The sequence below is a fragment of the Myxocyprinus asiaticus genome, chromosome 6 (genome assembly GCF_019703515.2).
Source record: "Myxocyprinus asiaticus isolate MX2 ecotype Aquarium Trade chromosome 6, UBuf_Myxa_2, whole genome shotgun sequence".
In the NCBI taxonomy this organism is placed as follows: domain Eukaryota; kingdom Metazoa; phylum Chordata; class Actinopteri; order Cypriniformes; family Catostomidae; genus Myxocyprinus; species Myxocyprinus asiaticus.
Genome location: NC_059349.1, coordinates 26,956,624 through 26,976,470, shown reverse-complemented (window position 1 = coordinate 26,976,470; position 19,847 = coordinate 26,956,624). Strand labels below are relative to the sequence as shown.

The following is a 19,847-nucleotide window of genomic DNA, read 5'->3' as shown; positions in this document are numbered from 1 at the left end:
TATGAGAGTGGGGTTTGAAAAATATTTTCTGCCTAAGAAAAAAGAAAAAACATGTTGCCAGGCAACCTAAAATGTGCCTTATATTTTAATATTTAAAAATGTATGGTTTTATTGGAGCCAAAAATATACACTGTAAAAAGTCATTACCTGCTATTGTTACCTTAAGGAGCTATTTCTACCTGATCTAACCCTTAAAGGTGCACTCAGTAATTTTGTTTCTCATTCAAAAAGTTTGACTCTTAAAGACATGAATTGTAATTTTGCAATCTATGCAGGAAATCATGACCAATCACATTAAAATGAAGACTCCAGTCATATCTGTAACCTTATAAAAGCTGTTTTATTCTACATGGAGAGGGTCCACACATGGGGGCTGCCATGTTAGAATCACATGACCAGCCGAATACTACTCGCTTAATCTCAGTAACCGTCCTGTTATTTGACACTTTCACTCATTGATTTAAGTAATCATGGCTGAAAGTGAATACTAAATTTCTTCAATGGCATCTGAAACTGAAAACTATTGATTTTAAATGATGCTGCATCCAAGCTGATAGGTGTCAGTGTAATTCCAAGATGACAAAAGTAAATTTTTTTAAAGAAATGTTTTGAATTTGTCATCTTGGATATACACTGACAACTAGTGGTGTGCATGCAGCATCATTCAAACGCAATAGTTTTCAGTTACCAACACCATTATAGAAATTCACTATTTACAGTCAGCCATAATTAACTTAATTCATGAGTGATAGTGTCAAATAACAGGGCAGTTACTGAGATTAAGCGAGTAGTATGTGGCTGGTCATGTGATCCTAACATGGCAGCTCCCATGAGTGGACCCTCTCCATGCAGAATAAAACAGCTATTTTAAGGTTACTGATATGACTGGAATCTTAATCTCATGCGAGTGCTCATGATTTTATACATAGGACTATGTTTCAAAAGTAAAGTTCATTTCTTTAGGAGTAAAACCTTTTCAATTAGGAAAACAATTACTGAGTGGACCTTTAACCCTTTTGACTTATAAATAAATGTTAGAATAAAACCACTTAATTGAGATACTACCACATGAAACACATTTTTAAGGTTTAAGTAATTAATATAATATAAAAAATGTTTAGGGTCAGGTCAGGTAGTTTCTTAAGATAACAACTGCACATTTTCACTTTTTTTACAGTGTGGTTCCTATTGAGGCAGGTCATTTCTGGTCATGTCATGTCAGTCTAGCCGAGTTCAATCTGGTTAAGGCTGGTTGACCACCTTGGCTAATCTGGCTGAAATCACCATGGTCTAGTCATTGACCAACAACTAACTAACTAACCTTTTCCAGAAACAAGCCTGATCACTTTGGGCTTGTACAGTATGACCTGTTTTTTCCAGCTGACTAAACAATGTATTAGTCACATACTTGTATGTAGGGAGGTGTGTCCCTCAATGCTCACAATTCACACCTTTGCTTAGTCGCCTTAGTGACTCCCTTGATAATTTGTGTGTGACAGGACACCACAGTGTTCAACAAGCTTACATTTTATCTCAAGACTGAAGATGAATGGGAAAAATACAGACAACAAGAAATAGGTCCAGTTGACATTTTGTGTTACAAAAGTTAGAGGTAAGCACAAAGTCTTCTATTGTTGAAGTTGATGAATTGAAAATTCTTACTTTCATGCGTGTAAATGTGACCAGAAGTACATACAGCTGATACTTACATTAATGGAGCTTTAAATCAGTCTGAAATCATTTAATCATTAATTAGCCCTTCAAGTTCTGAATGATCACACTCAAATTACGTGATGTCTCAAAGAAAAACAGCTATGTTTATTTTTGACAGTGCATGGTAAGACCATTTAAACCCAGTCAGCATGTGTTTAGCATTTTAGTCCTTTAAAACCTCTGTTATCCCACTATTGTAACTGTGATTATTTTAACGCCACAGATGGTTTCATTTAGCTATGTTACATTTATTTCGTCTCATATCTTTTAGACATTTGGGCCACAGGGCGTACAGTAATCCATTTGCAGTGCAATCTATGTGTTAGCTAGGCCAAGGTAAATTTGTCATCTTTATCCATATTATCTCATAAAGGTACAGCAGTATGACAGTAAAAATGTTCTTGATACAGCTAAGGATGTGTTTACAGTGCATGGCTTAGAAAGAAAGGTCGGTAACACTTTACAATAAGGTTGCATTTGTTAACATTAGTTAATGCATTAGTTAACATGAACTAACAATGAAAAACACTTATTTGCAGCATTTAATAATCTTAGTTAATGTTAATTTATACATATACTAACACATTTCTTAACATTAAAAGTAAATTATAAGTAAACATTACTTAATGCAGTAGCTAATGTCAGCTAACAATTAACAACACTCTTTAACAGCATTTATGAACCTTTTTTACATTTAAATTTATAGATAAATAGTTAATGTGACCTAACAAGGAACAGCACATCTTTAAACTGAACTAAATATACTGTGTGTGTTTATATATATATATATATATATATATACTATATATGTTACAACCCCAATTCCGAAAAAGTTGGGACAGAATGAGAATTGCTAATAAAAACAAAAAGGAGTGATCTGTAAATAATATTCACCCTTTACTATATTGAAAGTACTACAGCTACACATTATATAATGTTTTACCTTGTGAGTTTCATTGTTTTGTTTTAAATGTACAGTAATTTCAAATCAGATTATTGCAACATGCTCCAAAAACGTTGGGACAGTCCAGTGTTTACCACTGTGAAACATCACCATTTCTTCTAAAAACACTTATTAAGCATTAAGGCACTTAAGACACAATTTTGTAGTGGAATTTTCCCCCATTCACAATTGTACCGGGTCTTCATTGCCGTATGGTGTGCTTCATAATGCACCACACATTCTCAATTGGAGACAAGTCAGGACTGCAGGCAGGCTAGTCCAACACCCACACTCTCTGCTTACACAGCCATGCACTTGTAATCCGGGCAGTATGTGGTTTGAAGTTGTCCTGCTGGAAAATTCAGAGACGTCCCTGCAAAAGACGGTGCTGGATGGCAGTATATGTTGCTCCAAAATTTTTACATATCTGTCTGCATTAATAGTGCCCTCATAGATGTGCGAGTTACCCATGCCATGGGCTCTGACACACCTCTGGCCCATACAGACACTGGCTTTTGGACCTGATGCTGATAACAGCTTGGATAGTCCTTTTCTTCTTTGGCCAGGAGAACACGATGGCTGTGTTTTTCAAAAAATATTTGAAATGTGGACTCGTTGGAGCAAAAAACACGGTTCCACTGTTCTACTTTCCATCTAAGATGAGACCGAGCCCAGAGAAGTCGGCAGCTTCTGGACAGTGTTGATGTATGGCTTCTGCTTTGCATAGAAAAGTCTTAACTTGCATCTGTGGATGCAGTGGCGAGTGTTGTTCACTGACAAAGGTTTACTGAAGTATTCCCAAGCCCATGTCATGATATCCATTATTGCTGGTTGCCAGGGTGTTAATGAGAGGGAAACATTATGTTAACATTATGTCCAAAATTGTTATTAGTCTTAAATTGCCCGTCTCAACTTTTTTGGAGCGTGTTGCAATCGTATGATTTGAAATTACTGTACATTTAAAAAAACAAAAACAAAAAACAAATGAAATTCACAAGGTAAAACATCATATTAAGTGTAGTTGTAGTGCTTTCAATATAGCAAAGGGTGAATATAATTTACAAATCACTCCTTTTTGTTTTTATTAGCATTTTTAATACTGTCCCAACTTTTTCAGAATTGGGGTTGTATTATAGGCCTTTGTATAAATTAACATTAATAAACACTGTAAAGTCGCTGTTTCTTGTTAGTTCACAAAATATATATATATATATATATATATATATATATATATATATATATATATATATATAAATTAACATAAACCAAGATTAATAAATGCTGTAAAAGGGCGTTGTTTATTGTTAGTTCACGTTAGCCTATGCATTAAGTAATGTTAACTTACACACTTTTTTTTATGTAAAGTTTCATTACTGTCAGTAAGTCATTACTACTGCTTAATGTCAATAAATCAAGGCTTTCTTTATTTGAATGCTTATGTGTGGTTAACTATTTCATTTCATCCCAAATGCATTATTGTGTATTAGGAATATGCAATACAACTGGGTTTTTATATGGAGTCTATACCAAGTAAAGAACAATAAAATAGAATCATCATGTATTTTTTACAATAGAATAAATTATACAAGAGTAGTACAGCAGCAGCAGTGTCCTGCTAAGGAAAGTTCTCTGCTCTTTCAAATGCATCTAATGTTCCTTTTCATTCCTGCTGATGAAATTGTGTCACAAAAATTACATATTTAGCATATGCCAAGTGCGTAAGGTCTCTGTTGAGTAGAAAACCAGACAGGTTCTAATGGTAGGTTTGACGTTTACCATAATCATAGCATGTGATGCATGTGTGCTTAGCTGCTCCATTTAAATGAGCTTTAGTGATTTAGGATTTGTGTTACTTCAGTGCAATGATTATATTAATTGGAAAAAGACTGTGGCTGGCCCGGAGCAGGACTGCCAAGTCAGGGGAAAAGTGCAGTAAAAGTTTATGTCATATGTTTGGCTTTTTCTTGTGCCATAAGTGTTGTTTCTGCATTATATATCATGCCTTCCCTCTTATTATGCAGCAAGATGAAGCATACAGATGTTTGTTTTTGCTGTATGGCTTTGGTCAATTTAGAATTAGAAAGATCTACTGAAAAGAAATCTTAAGCATGTCAGTTTTAAAACATTGATAACATTATAAGGAGTTGTTAGTTACCAAATTATGTCAATTCTGTAAAACTAAACAACCAGAGCAAGGTAAACAAAAGACATTTCGGTAACACTTTACAATAAGGTTGCATTTGTTAACATTAGTTAATGCCTTAGTTAACATAAACTAACAATGAAAAACACTTATTTACAGCAATTATTCTTCTTCTATACTAATCTAAGCTAATGTTATTATATACATATACTTACACATTTCTTTACTTCTGTCATCATTACTCACCCTCATGTTGTTCCAAACCCATTCATACATATATGTGTATTTGTTACTAGAAGTTTAGATCGCTGTTTATAATCCCTTAAAGACCTTCCAGTGTAATGCAGTAGGCAATAAGTGGAAGTTAATGAGGAGAAATTATTTCACAATTATTTTGAAGACATTTCAAAACATTCAGAATGAATTGGCTTGATTCAGTTGCATACATTTAGTTATTTAGCTATTTATGTAATATATAATGAGGTAATATATGAGAAAAATGTAAATTAAGAGATGTTTCTATCTAACCAGACATTAACTCAACACATTTAGCCATATGAGGGTCTTTCTTATAACAACAAGGACCCCTAGTTGTGGACATTTGCCATGACTACTAAATATGAGGACATTATTAAAGGATAGTTCACCCAAAAATGAAAATTCTGTCATTATTTACTCACCCTTATGTTGTTTCAAACCTGTATGAAGTTCTCTCTTCTGCTCATCACAAAAGGAGATATCAGGCGGAATGTTAGTTTCAGTCACCAGTCACTTTGATTGCATCTTTTTTCCATATAATGAAAGTGAATGGTGACTGAGGCTCTCTTTCTGCCTAAAATCTCCTTTTGTGTTCCATACTAGAAAGAATGTCAAACAGGTCTTGAACAACATGAGGGTGAGTAAACGAATTCTCATTTTTGGGTGAACTATCCCTTTAAGACTAATCATAAACTAATCTCTCCGAACAATGCCATCTTCCACAATATCTCAATAAATATATTCCTAACAGGATTCATTAACAATGTCAAATGTAAATCAAGTCAATCACTGAAACAACAGCGCTACTTTGAATAACAAATAGTATGTATAACATGTATGTGCACACACATATGGGATACAGATAATTCACCATTGTTGCACAGAAAATCAACTTGATATAGTATTTATTTGTATGTATATAATACTCGTTTCTCTTGTAATAAATATTAAGTAATCATAAAAATGTAATTTATGGAAGTGCATAAAAAAGAAAAAAGACACTATTAGGTATATAGGGCCACGGTACTCAACAGGCGTCCCGTGGGCCGCATCCGGCCCGCAAACCATCTTTTTGTGACCCGCGTGATGTTGTCATCACGAAATTATGTGTCTGAATTTTGTGCTGTCCTTTTTCTAGAGCATATACGATAATTTTCAGTATCGACAAACTGCTGAACCGTTACAGAGGAAAAGAAACGGCAAACGGATAAAAAGTTATGAATTTAACTACAAATCCGCGAATATAAATCTGATTATAAGCAACTTTATATAACATGAGTGTGGGGTCAGACTGCACGCGCGCGTTTATAATAGTTTGTGCGCGCTCTCAGTTACTTTAAACATGCACGCGCTGAGTCAATTTCCCACACCTGCTCGACACTGCCACAGCGCGTATCAATCGAGTGTCTGGTGACAAACGAACTCAACAGAGATACAGGGTGCTTTTCAGCATCCTTCCTAGACCAGTCCTTCTGAGGCTATAGCCTAGGCTACTCCTCAGCATTCATCGAATGAGACGGTCTTGTAAGTGCGCATGTGCAAAGGATTGTGGCTGATTGAAGGCCGAGAAGGATGCACTTGATGCAGCTTCCAAAATATGGCGAACGAAGGCTGCGAAACCAGGCTGCCTTCCAAGGGTCCTTATAATTGAGACGGCATTTGATGGTGCATGATGACGTGGCAGCCATGCTATCCAGCCTAACTAGGCTGCAGCCTTCTGATTGAGAAGCATCCACATGCTCGTCGCGAACAGTATAAATAACAGAAAAAGGGTAATCCTGCAATAGCGGAGTTGAGACATCTTCTCCCAAATGCTTAATTTTTTTGTGATATGCGTTACTTTACTAAAATAACTCTGAAAAGAGGGTAATAGACCATGTCTCATTGAAGCGTTTTTGGAGCTAGTATTGGATAAAAATGTCTTGTTTTGAATTGAGGGCACTGTATCTCTGGTGTGTGTGTGTGTGTGTGTGTGTGTGTGTGTGTGTGTGTCATCATGATACACTTTAAATCTTTTACAGTGACAACAGATCATCATCTCTCTATATATGGCAACAAATGTTGACATTTCTCAAAATGTACATTTTAATTATACATTGTCATTTTTAGAGTGGTGCATTCCGCAGCAGCATATGGCCTACCTGTAAACGTGTGGATCTTAAAAAAAAAAAAAAAAAAAACAACTTTTGGCATATATATGATCATTATAATAATAGTATATCACAGTTTTTTTTTTTTTTTTTTTTTAAGAACCACTTTTTTACAAGAATTTTGTCATATATCTATATATAAAAGCTGGGTGTAGGAATACTAAAGAGGTGTGGGCACAACTCCAAAAAATGGATGAGGTACAGGTGGTGGAATGAGATTGAGGTCTGCAACCCGACCCGGGCGTGTTTCGGGCTGGGTTAGGGTCAGTTTTTCAAGTAGGACTTCGGATTCAGGTCGGGTTCGGGCTTGTAATTAATGAAAAAATAAACAGGCTTACCTAACTTGTTTCGCGCGCGCGCTCTCACTCACAGACACGCGTGAACGGACGAGATGGGGGCCGTTCACACCGAATGTGTATTGCTCGCGTCTGTTCTGTTTTCCCATTGTTTAAACACATGTTGGACGGTATCGTTCGGTCTCTGGTACGGGTCTGGTTCTAGAATGAGGTCCCGGGTCACTAAAGACCTGAGGAATGTGTTTAAGGGTTAATGATGTTACAAGAAGTTTCGATCGCTGCTTGTTATACCTTATATACCTTCCAGTGTAATGCAGTTGGCAAAAATGAAAGTTAATAAGGAGAATTCTTTGAAAAGACATTAATATAATATATGATAGGTAATATATGAGAAAATGTCAAATGAAGAGATGTTTCTATCTAATCAAGCATTTACTCAACACATTTAGCCATAAGAGGGTCTTTCTTATAACAACAAGGACCCCTAGTGGTGGACATTTGCCATGACTACTGAATATGAGGACATTATTAAAGGATATTTCACCTCTAAAATGAAAATTCTGTCATTATTTACTCACCCTCGTGTTGTTTCAAACCTGCATGAAGTTCTCTCTTCTGTTCATCACAAAAGGAGATGCCAGGCAGAATGTTAGTTTCAGTCACTATTCACTTTGATTACATCTTTTTTTCCGTACAATGAAAGTGAATGGTGACTTAGGCTCTCTTTCTGCCTAAAATATCCTTTTGTGTTCCATGCAAGAAAGAATGTCAAACATGAGGGTGAGTAAATGAACTCTCATTTTTATGTGAATTATCCGTTTAAGACTAATCATAAACTAATGTCACTGAACAATGCCATGTCACACAGTATCTCAATACATATATTCCTAACAGGATTCATTGTCTCAAACATAAAATCTGTTCTGAAGCGTGTATGACAATGCTTTAGCTTTCAAATAAATTCTTCCCTCAAAGACTTCATCAATTAGAATGGATTTAAAAGGCGTCTTTAGGAGAATTAATATGCATTAAATAAGGTTTTGCACTTTTTGTTCTCTCTTTTGTATAAGGGTGAAAATGTAAATACAATATGCTATTAAAATTGAAAACTTGAAGACTACATTTCCCAGAATGCTATAGTATTGTCAACAGGAAGTTACAGTAACTTAAAAAAAATCTTTGTATAATTGCTCAGTGTCATATTGTCTAACCCCCTGATAGTTACAGTTTGACTGAGAAGAGAGACACCACTTCATGATGAAGCTGCTTTGTGGTTTTACATTGTTATTTGCAATTGTTGTTGCCTATTACATCTACATCCCATTGCCCAGGACAATTTCAGAACCATGGAAACTGATGGTGTTGGATGCAACATTTCGGGGGGTTGTATGGTTGGTAAGTATCACCTTTTAAAAAGTCCACCAGATGAATTGGGGAAAGGACCATTTTAATTGGCTGGAAAGGGCAGCTGTTTTTCTATTCTATTCTATGACAATAGAAATAGTACATCAGAATGTCTCATTTTAATACTTTTCAGTAAAATCAGAATAACAATAATGACGAAAGTTCATATTTGTTTTGTCATTGAATTTATGTGGAACTAATTCTTTATACATTAATTGCTTTACAAAGCTGATCAGAGTCAATAAATTAATAGATTTAAATGTATAAACAGCAAACAACACCCAGCGTCCAGTCTGATCTGTCTGTTCTTTTGAACTGTGACCAACTTGGCACAACAATAGATTATGCCCAAGGGCAGGATGAAATGCTCCCTCTGTTCACTGTCTTTATGAACTTTTCTCTGCTTTTTAATTGCCATGGTTTGATGACACTTGTACTCTTTATCAGTGGACCAAAAATATCACAACATGCATACTGTATTTCAAAACCATAAGTAGGGGAACTGTGAGTTCACTGATTCCTCACCCTGTTGTTTTAAAGGGCGATGTTTCTCACTCACTGGGTCTGAGCCATAGTGCCCGTGTTATCAACTCTGCTATAACCGGTTTTGAGAGTCTGGTGCCTGTGACAAACAAAGAAATCCAGGTTGAAGATACCCTGTTTGATGGGGTCCATGTGCGTGTATATCATCCTCCAGGAAAAGAAGGCAAACTGAGGAGGGCAGTAGTGTTCATCCATGGAGGTGGATGGGCCCTGGGTGCACCAAGTATGTCTTATCCGTCTGTGTGTGTGTGTGTGTTCGAAGTGTTCTGTTCCTTATTATACTATTACAACCATTACTTGATATGTTTCTCTTTTGTGGGTTTAAAGGAATAGTTTAACAAATTAAAATTCTGTCCTTATTTACTTACCCTCATGTTGTTCCAAACCCATTTGACTTTCTTTCTTCTGTAGAACACAAAAGGTGAATCCAGTTCAAAAGTGTGATTTCTTTACAAATCGGACATTACTACTTATCTCATGAACGCGCCATGAAGAGCTAGGGCAATTTTCAGTGAATAATGGCTTCAATTTCAGTCTGTTTCTCACACAAAGCTATCACATGGCTTCAGTAGGCTTGGAATATAGCGCACAGGTCATATGAACACATTTTTGTTACCTTTATAGTGTGTTTTTTGTTGTTGTCATTTTGGAGTTTAAAAGCCCCTGTCCTCTTTAATTTTCATTATACACTCACTAGGAACACCTGTACATCTACTTATTCATGCGATTATCTAATCAGCCAATCGTGTGGCAGCGGTGCATAAGTATATGTATAAAAATGCATAAAATCAAGCAGATACGGGTCAGGAGCTTCAATTAATGTTCAGATCAACCATCAGAATGGGGAAAAAATTGAATCTCAATGATTTCAACCGCGGCATGATTGTTGGTGCTAGACGGGCTGGTTTGAGTATTTCTGTAACTGCTGATCTCCTGGGATTTTCATGCACAACAGTCTCTAGAATTTACTCAGAATGGTGCCAAAAACAAAAAACATCCAGTGAGCGCCAGTTCTGCGGATGGAAACGCCTTGTTGATGAGAGAGGTCAACAAGAATGGCCAGACTGGTTCGAGCTGACTGAAAGGCTACAGTAACTCAGATAACCCCTCTGTACAATTGTAGTGAGCAGAATAGCATCTCAGAATGCACAACACATTGAACCTTAAGGTGGATGGGCTACAAAAGCAGAAGACCACATCGGGTTCCACTTCTGTCAGCCAAGAACAGAAAGCTGAGGCTGTAGTGGGCACAGGCTCACCAAAACTGGACAGTTGAAGACTGGAAATCCATAGATTTCTTTCTATGAATCTGATGAATCTGAAGAATTTGGCACCAGCAGCATGAATCCAAGGACCCAACCTGCCTTGTGTCAACAGTCCAGGCTGGTGGTGGTGGTGGTGTTGTAATGGTGTGAGGATTTTTTTCTTGGCACACTTTGGGCCCATTAATACCAATCAATCATCACTTGAATGCCATAGCCTATTTGAGTATTGTTGCTGACCATGTGCATCCCTTCATGGCCACAATGTACAGCATGATAATGCACCATGTCACAAAGCAAAAGTCTTCTTAAACTGGTTTCATGACAATGTTCCAATCACAGGATCTGAATCCAATAGAACATCTTTGGGATGTGGTAGAGCGGTAGATTCGCAGCATGAATGTGCAGCTGACAAATCTGCAGAAATTGCATGATGCAATCATGTCAACATGGACCAGAATCTCAAAGGAATATTTCCAGCAGCTTGTAGAATCCATGCCACAAAGAATTGAGGCTCTTTTGAGAGCAAAGAGTGGCCCTATCCAGTATTAGTATAGTGTTCCTAATAAAGTGCTCTGTGAGTGTATGTAAGAGTGGCCAGGATATTCTTCAAAAAATTCACCTAATGTGTTCTAAGGAAGAAAATCCTATGGGTTTGGGATGACATGAGGGTGAGTAAAGGATGACAGAATTTTCATTTGTGGGTGAACTATTCCTTCAGTTTGAAGACATCATCATTCCTAAAATGACATTTCTTTATGTAACACATGATTAGGTATGTGGTGTGTTTTCATGTGACTGTTCTTTTATCTACCATCAGAGTTGGGGTCATATGACTGTCTTTGCAGACAAATGGCAGCTGATCTGGATGCAGTGGTTGTAACAGTCGAGTGAGTATATTCCTCAGAGCATTCAAATATTTGAGCGAAATCATCGATGGTTTTGACTTGTCATGTCTGTTCTGTTTTTGCAGCTATCGCATGGCTCCTGATGTGCACTTCCCAGTGCAGTATGAGGACTGTGTGCAGGCTACTAAGCACTTCCTGAGGCCAGAAGTGCTGGCGCAATACTTTGTGGATACAGAGCGAATAGCAGTGTGTGGAGACAGTGCTGGAGGGAACCTGGCTGCTGCTGTGGCTCAACAAGTAAACCATCACACTCCTATCTATCTATCTATCTATCTGTCTGTCTGTCTGTCTGTCTGTCTGCCAGTTTGTCTATCTACCCAAAAATAAAAAAATAAAAATTGTGTTGGATTTACTTAAAATATATATGTAGCATTTTTGCATCACACTTTTTAAGTAAATTCAACTCATTTTATGTCGGCATAACTAGAAAACCTTTGTTAGATATACACAAATATATCAGTTCATTCAGCTTTATTTACTTAAAAAGGTATGTCACATGAATAAGATTTAACAACTAATATGCAGAATGTTTGAAATGAATTTTAATATTATTGTTTCTACCTAATTTAACTGGCTAAAAAGAAAAAATAATGATGAGGTCAGTCATTAAACAGTTGATTCCCCAAAGAAGTGCAGATAAAGCTGTACTTTAGCTGCACATTCACATGCACAAGGAAAAATTACATGTATTGAACAGGATCCGACTTCAACAAAGGAAACACTAATCACACTTTAATTCATTAGCATTTCATAAAGTAATTTTGTGTTTGACTACACAAAACAATTAATTACAGTAAAACAACATCAATAATAAGAGAAAGAGCTAAAATCTCTATGAATTTTTAAAAACAACTAATTAAATTCCTTTTTACCAAACAAATGTGCTTAAATTATTCAAGCGCAAGGGCTTATGAGTATTCCCCACAACCTCATGTCTGTACTTGATCTTTTGAGTTAGTAGTACTTAAAATCTTAATTTGGTGGATTTTTAAGCCAAAGAAGTTCAAGGAACTAACAATTATTGTTTTGATTATGTATCACTCTAAGTTCACCTTATAATTAATAATTAATATATCTATCTTGTATGTTTTGTGGCACTGGGAGTTTTTGTTCACTACTTTTAAACAAAAACAAGTTAAAAAAAATAAAAATAAAAACTGCCAGTGCCACAAGAAAAAGTACACTTACATATTCAAGGTATATTCTCCTAAAACAAGCCTTCATATGTAAGGCAGTCTTGGTTATCACTGAATTTTATCCTGTTTAAAGGATGTTTAGATATGTTTACCGGAAAACAAGACAAGGAGACTTTTTATATGATTTTTGCAGCTATGTTTGATATGGTTATGATGATCTTTAAGGTCAAACATGCATTTTTTTTCTCTCTATAGATTGGAAAAGATGGCAACACCTCGGTGAAATTCAAACTTCAAGTCTTGATCTACCCTGTGCTTCAAGCATTAGACTTCAACACAGCTTCCTATCAGCAGAACCAGAATGTTCCCATCTTGTATCGCACACTAATGGCTCGTTTCTGGTTGGAGTACCTAGGTGCCAACCCTGACCTTATTCATTCCATTCTGATTAACAACCACACGGCCCAAGACCAGAGGCACTTGTCCTTGAACCTTTCAAAACTTGACTGGACCACTCTCCTGCCTAAACGAATGATAAAGCATTACAAGCCTGTTTTCCCTGTTACTGGGTCACCCAGTATCTTGAAGGAGGTACCAGCATTACTGGATGCCAGAGCCGCACCATTACTTGCGAAAGAGGAGGTTTTGCATATGGCACCACGTGCTTATATTCTGACTGGTGAGCATGATGTTTTGAGGGATGATGGGATCATGTATGCCCGGAGGTTGGAGTTGGCAGGGGTCTCTGTTACAAATGACCATTATGAAGATGGTTTCCATGGCTGTGTGAGCTTCGCATTCTGGCCCTTAAAATTCTCTGTCGGAATACGGGCAGTGAAGAATTATATAGCTTGGCTTGATGACAATTTGTAATTCTTTGACCTACATGTTATTTGTTACAAGTATGCAAAAAAAGCACACGTTACTAGCTAATACTAGCACTAATTTGCCCATTAAGTCAAGTCATTTGAACAAGAATGAGGATTTGTTGTTTATATATGGTAGATGGAGTAAAGTGGTTAAAAGGCTGGTGCTAATGAATTAAAGTAATTCATGTTCTGCCATTATTTTAAAGAAACTATATTACTGCTTTTAGATAATGGTTTACACATTTAATTGTATTACCAATGTACTAAGAATCAAATACCAAAGGAATTCCTCTTCAAACTTTTGTTCTTGCTACAGTGAAAGTTCACCCCAAAAGGAAAATTCTGTCAACATGTTTTTCCAAACCTGTATGACTTTCTTTCTTCTAGGAAACACAGAAGGAGATGTAAGGCAGAATGTTTAGTCTCAGTCACCATTCACTTTCATTGTTTGGAAAAAAAGATGCAATTAAAGTTAATGGTGACTGAGGCAAACATTCTGCCTAACATCTCCTTTTGTTTGTTCCACGAAGAAAGTCATACGGGTTTGGAACAATGTAAACGATGACATAATTTTCATTTGTGAATAAACTGTTTAATCTAGGCAAGTACAGTATGTGCACATGTAAGCCACACTTTATTCATTGTCAATTTACTGACTGGTTAAATTATCATTACTACTAATACTGTTATTAACAACAACAACAAAAAAGTCCTATCTCACCATGCATTCCATAACATTTATGATAGACTTCCAGTTTACTTCAAAGATCTGAAATGGAGGCAGAGGTTATCTCATGAGTCATGCTTACTGCGAAATATGAGTCAATAATGGAGGAGTACCTATTGGTGCTATTGGATAAAAGTGTTTTGGAAGTGAACATAAATACTGAAGCGCTAAACCATTTTGGATGGCTTCCTAAAGTCTTCCTAACACCTACACGCTGGGCTTCAGGACATGACATGATCTTAAAAAGTGATATTTTTAGTCATTTATCGAGATCCTGTATCAAAGAACAAATTCAAAATTTGAATATCAAAGAAGAATTATGTCTTTTAAAATTGACAAAAGTGCCACAGTTCTGCCCTCTGGCTGGAAAGTATTCAGTACCCTCTGAAGCTAGGCTTATTATTGGTCCTATAATATAAACATAGTCAAACAATTTTAATGCATATGACATGATACCAAATACATGAGACACACACATTTTTGAAAAACAAGAAATAAAAAACTATAATTTATTTTTGTTGCAATTTCCATTATTTCAATGTGGCAGTGAATAAACCAGCAATAATAAGAGGTTCTCCAGTAATTCAAAATCAACAAACTAAAATCTGAGTTCAAGTAATGACCATTGAAAAGCAAAGGGTGGAAACAGAAACAACTCTACCAAACAAAAGGATCTGAAAATACAACACAATATCCCACTAAGATCTAAGACTTAACAAAGAAGATTTTCAATATTTGGTCAAAGCCCTACTGATAGTTTTTTCAAGCATATTTAAGGATACTGATGAAGCACTGTCTACGCTGCTTCATTATATATAACGTGAAACGGCACAGTGTAACTGTAAAGACATGTTCACTGACCTTTATCAACACATATTTCTAGTTTTGGTCACAACACAACTGCAAGACAACACAACTATACTGAGGCATTCATAGGTGCTAAAAAGGTGCTTAGGCAAATGTTTAAACAAAAACCATTTTGAAATACTTGTGTACAATTTGCACCTAAAAAAAATGTATGATGCCTTTTTAGTGGGAAAAGGAGTTGGTGGTTATCTATCATTGATACTTTTTCTCATATTGCTTTAAAAAATACCACTGCCATGAATGCATTCGCAGACAACACACTGAACACTTACATTCACTTGTTTTTTGTATTGTTCTGTTGAGATTTCAGTTTAAGCCAGATCTGTCAAAACTAACCACAATGGGAATTAAATGAATCAGCTGGCTAGACACACTAACACAATCTCATAAATAAAAAATACAGTTATGTTAAGGATGGAGAAACATAGCTATTTTGACATATTTGTGCTTCAACATCCCCACGAAACCACTTCTGCTGACAAATGTGGCATTTAAACACTCTTCTGGGCAGCAATGTCATTGTTTCAAACCTACAAGATTTCTAATAAAAATGACAGCACTATTTGTATAGTAGGGGCTGTATTCACTATTTCAGTTCTGCAAATGATCCATCTATTGAGAAGTATAAAATAAACCTTCAATATACTTAGTGAAATACACAGATCCCAGTCGTACAACTGAGCGATAGGGATGACACAGGAAGTGATCACTTTGCAACCAGTACAGGCCTACATGTCTCTAAACAGCTAGCTCTAGTGGGACTAAGTGCTACATTTTCCACAATTATGTGATTTTATTTGTCTTAAGCAGACATTATCGATAATGTATAGCTGTGTATAATTTTACCTTCAATTAATGTTTTGATGCTATACAAGTCTGAATTACTATGACAAAATGTCAGAATGCAAACAACAAATTTAAGCATGTTAATTATTTAACAGCTTTGGGAAAGTTTGTGATGAGCTATACATGTTAGCTGAAAAAGACAGCATTGTGGAGTTGACCAAAGAAATACTTGTGAAACTTTATCATGAGTTATTCAACATTAAAATAAATGACAGGTGTTAATGTGACATGTCATTGGATCTTTAGTTCTGTGTGAATATAACAGCCACACAGAGAAGCATGCAGTTCCTTCAAAATAAAAACAAAACAAAAAGCCATAACACTCAGCTTCACAGTAACGTTTCATTACAGCAGTGTGTATGATGGTAAAAGTTGAACATGAAAATTACAGACAAGAGTTTTGGCAAACAATTTCTGCTAGACTGAACGACAAAACGACCATGGCTGCCTTTAAGTTGCAACCCGTTCATGAGAGATCTATCAGTAGAGGGACATCAATCAACAGTCAAAATGCATTTCAAGAGTGTCTTCAAAATTCTGGTCCTCATCAGTACTGGAAGTGAGAAAAGAAGCCATAGAGGAGCCTGCAGACAAGCTTAGGACTCCTGCGCTTGAGCCAGTGTTTCTAACTGAAATACTGGTGAGGTTGATGCCTAGAGTGAGCCTTGTTTGCTCCAGGGCTTTTTCGGGAACGGCAAAAGCCTCCAGCTTCTTCTCGCCATTCGCCATGTATGAATTCTGGCAGCCTCTACAGATGCAGTCCAAACAGGCCTTCCGGTTTGAGTAGCAGGGACATCTTTGACCTCTGCAGGTAAGAACACTTGGATTCTGGGTTGCTCTTCCGCACTTACAGCCTTTCTTCTCTTGTGTCTTTTTGTACACAACTTTGGGTGGCTGTCCCGGCAACATAGTTGCAGAGAGCACCCTGTCCTTCGTTTTGGCCTTTGCCTTGGGGACGCTCACTTTATTCTTAGGCTGAACTTTCTTATTACCTAGGTCTGTGTTTATCTGTATGTTCTTAGTTGAATCCAGCACAGTCTTGTTGACCTTCAGCACACTTATGTTATGGACCATGACAGTGGGTAGGGTGAGGGCTTTAGGTTCAAACGCAGCCTTCGGTGGTGCTGTGGCTGCTACCGGGGGTCCCTGGATAAGGCTGGTGATGGGCAGAGGTCGCAGCATCTCGCTGTCACTTTCCGAGCGAGAACGCTTTCGGCTCAGTCTCACTTTTCTGTGAGCTGCGGCCAGGCACATCATGCCCGTCTGAGGTTGCAGTGGGTGGCTGGGAGCAAGGGCACCGCTGGTCAAGGATTGTGATGATTGCTGACATGGCTCTGCTGCCGCTTTAGACTTTCTACATGACACTACAAGCTTGTGCTGTTGGGCAATGTGGCGGTCCTTGTTTACAAAGTCAGATTCAAGGTTCTCTACAACACTTTGTGGGAGTTGCTCAGTGCCACTCACCTGACTAGCTTTGCAGTTTATCAAGTTAACAGTGACAGTGTGTGTATTTAGTAATTCTTTACAATTCAAAGGTTCACTAACAAGGACCGGGACTGGCTTGGGTGTCTTGAGCTCAGAGGGTGGCACAAGTGTGTCCTCTGAATCATTGGCAGAGGCAGGCAGCTTTATATCTGCAGAAATTTGTGAGGAGTCCATCTCAGTTTTAATAATAGGAACATCCAAATTGTCCTTGTCAGGCTTGAGCTCTTCAATAATGTTTAACTGTTCTTGTTCTTCTTTAACCCCCCAAAACTCTTCCAGCATCTTCTTTACCTCAGGATAACCTTTGACCCCCAAGACACCTTGCTCTGTTGTGATGCACACTGAGACACACTCACAGAAACTTTTGTAGCAGTCAATTAGAATCTGAAGCTGCTTATTCTCTTCGAACTGTTCATAGTCTTTACACCAACTGCATGACGGCTTCAAGAACATCTTTTTGCCTTTGCAGCCCTTGCAAACGTAGTGCTGGCAGGAAGAATTTTTGGGAGCAATTGGATCCTGAAGCAAATTCCCTACATAAAAAAATCAAAATAGCTGAATTTAAAACAAATTAACAACATTTATACAATAACAGCTCATTAAATCAATATTTTAAGGCTACTTACCACATGCAAGACAGGATAGGGAGTCTCTAAAGAAAGGCAGGACGTTAAACAATCCTCCGTATGTCTCCGGATCTTGCGGATCGCACTGAAGAAGCGAGCGGCACGCCGACACATACAGCGCGGTGGCGTTTACCGGGTTCATCTCAGCAACTTCAGTGAAGGACAGGACGAGATGTGCGGGTTGATCAGCTAAAATCAGTCTGAGAGAGATTCTTAATGCAGACGAACTGTGTAAATACAATTAACCAGGCTTGACCCAACGCCACAAACAAAGAGTGCAAGCTGACATGACTCGCGGGTTTTAGGATCTTGTTTGCTAACATGCCAAAGCTTTGCTGGATATAGGATGTTTATACATTTATGAGATCCTTCTTGGTGCTCCAGAGATGGTTAGTCTGAACAATGAAAACAAACTTGTGTATAGAGTATTAGTATAGCTTTTTAGACTATTAAATCTGCTTTCAATCCATACTGCCTCAAGATGCGGAGAGCTGCACTTTAGTGATAAAACACATACAGCTAAAGGACAGACCTCGATTTATAACGTTGTTCTGTGTTATCAGTGCACAAGTTTGAAATAAAAGCACAAGGTCCGTTGCGCAAATATATATATATATATATATATATATATATATAATTACTGAAATAGTCCAGGTCTTAGATTTGGTTTGATTGAACAACAGAACACAGTTCGCTTGCTAGCTCGCTAATATTGTGTTGTTGAATATTGGCGCTTTTCTTTTTGATTAGTCCGACGAACTCCCGTTTTAACTGTGCGTCTATGTAACGTTTAGCTGAATTATCTACCCTGCTAAATATTCACATGGATTAGCCTATGCTAAGAGGCATTTTCGTTGATTGTATTCCTCTGTTAACTTTTGCATCCTGAAAAGAGGAAGAGCGCCTCGATTCAAACAAGACCACCAGTGACTACTGCCACCAGTGGCTGACTGTATAAATCACCCGATCCTGTGGAGTACTTTTCTGTTGTTAAAATATTAATAGAATCTGTTGCATCATTTTGACATTTAGTAATGAACAATAAAGTCAATAAATTCATAAAAATCCTCCTGGGGTTCTACTAGTTCGACACACAGCTGTTAAAGGGATAGTTCATCCAAAAATTAAAATTGTCCCACGCCATCCCAGATGTGTATGACTTACTTTCTTCTGCAGAACACAAATTAAGATTTTTAAAAGAATATTTAAGCTCTGTAGGTCCTGACAATGCAAGTGAATGGTGACCAGACCTTTGAAGCTCCAAAAAGCACATAAAGGCAGCATAAAAGTAATCCATACGACTCCAGTGGTTAAATCCAAGTTTTCAGAAGTGATATGATGGTTGTGGGTGAGAAACAGATCAATATTTAAGCTCTTTTTTTTACTATAAATCTCCACTTTCACTTTCACATTCTGACCACTTTCACACATCTCACACATTTTTGGGTGAACGACCCCTTTAACATTGAACGCGTCCTTGTGCTAAAAAAAAAAAAATACGATTGTAATAGAACACAGGTGTCTTGTCTCGAGACGCATTTGTAACAACTGAAGTTCTTTTTATTTTGACAGGGCGTCTTTATTTTGGCTCTTAAAAGACCGTTAAAACACCTGCTAAGTACAGTTTTAAAAGCTATGGTGGATTCCGATTCAAAGTAAATAGTAATTTCA

At 37.1% G+C, this 19,847-nt stretch overlaps 2 protein-coding genes across 7 annotated transcripts; one reads left to right on the top strand and one right to left on the bottom strand.

The window, feature by feature from the left end:
• Positions 1 to 1,493: 1,493 nt before the first annotated feature.
• LOC127442564 (neutral cholesterol ester hydrolase 1-like) lies at positions 1,494 to 14,864 on the top strand. Of its 6 annotated transcripts, none has more exons than XM_051700695.1 (6): positions 1,494 to 1,612; positions 8,835 to 8,898; positions 9,448 to 9,673; positions 11,533 to 11,602; positions 11,686 to 11,857; positions 13,012 to 14,864. In XM_051700695.1, the coding sequence occupies exons 2-6, from the start codon at positions 8,860 to 8,862 to the stop codon at positions 13,627 to 13,629; spliced, it is 1,125 nt and encodes a 374-aa protein (XP_051556655.1). In that variant the 5' UTR covers positions 1,494 to 1,612; positions 8,835 to 8,859; the 3' UTR covers positions 13,630 to 14,864. The 6 variants fall into 6 exon arrangements, with proteins under 6 accessions (XP_051556655.1, XP_051556653.1, XP_051556656.1 ...); XM_051700693.1 differs by having other exon boundaries at positions 1,499 to 1,612; positions 8,725 to 8,898; XM_051700696.1 differs by lacking the exon at positions 1,494 to 1,612 and adding an exon at positions 6,339 to 6,829.
• On the bottom strand, positions 14,830 to 19,075 carry LOC127442563 (E3 ubiquitin-protein ligase MSL2-like). The gene is made up of 2 exons (XM_051700691.1): positions 18,177 to 19,075; positions 14,830 to 18,083 (listed from the first exon to the last, which is right to left on the bottom strand). Exons 1-2 carry the CDS (start codon positions 18,316 to 18,318, stop codon positions 16,564 to 16,566), a joined length of 1,662 nt encoding a protein of 553 aa, XP_051556651.1. The 5' UTR covers positions 18,319 to 19,075; the 3' UTR covers positions 14,830 to 16,563.
• Positions 19,076 to 19,847: the final 772 nt, after the last annotated feature.

Excerpts from the sequence above, each read along its gene's own strand:
- LOC127442563 (XM_051700691.1), bottom strand. The coding sequence starts at position 18,318 with ATGAACCCGGTAAACGCCACCGCGCTGTATGTGTCGGCGTGCCGCTCG. Across the intron at positions 18,084-18,176 it reads CCTATCCTGTCTTGCATGTG|GGAATTTGCTTCAGGATCCA; the intron begins GTAAGTAGCCTT and ends TTTTTTATGTAG.
- LOC127442564 (XM_051700693.1), top strand. The coding sequence starts at position 8,758 with ATGATGAAGCTGCTTTGTGGTTTTACATTGTTATTTGCAATTGTTGTT. Across the intron at positions 9,674-11,532 it reads ATGGGCCCTGGGTGCACCAA|AGTTGGGGTCATATGACTGT; the intron begins GTATGTCTTATC and ends ATCTACCATCAG. Across the intron at positions 11,858-13,011 it reads CTGCTGCTGTGGCTCAACAA|ATTGGAAAAGATGGCAACAC; the intron begins GTAAACCATCAC and ends TTCTCTCTATAG.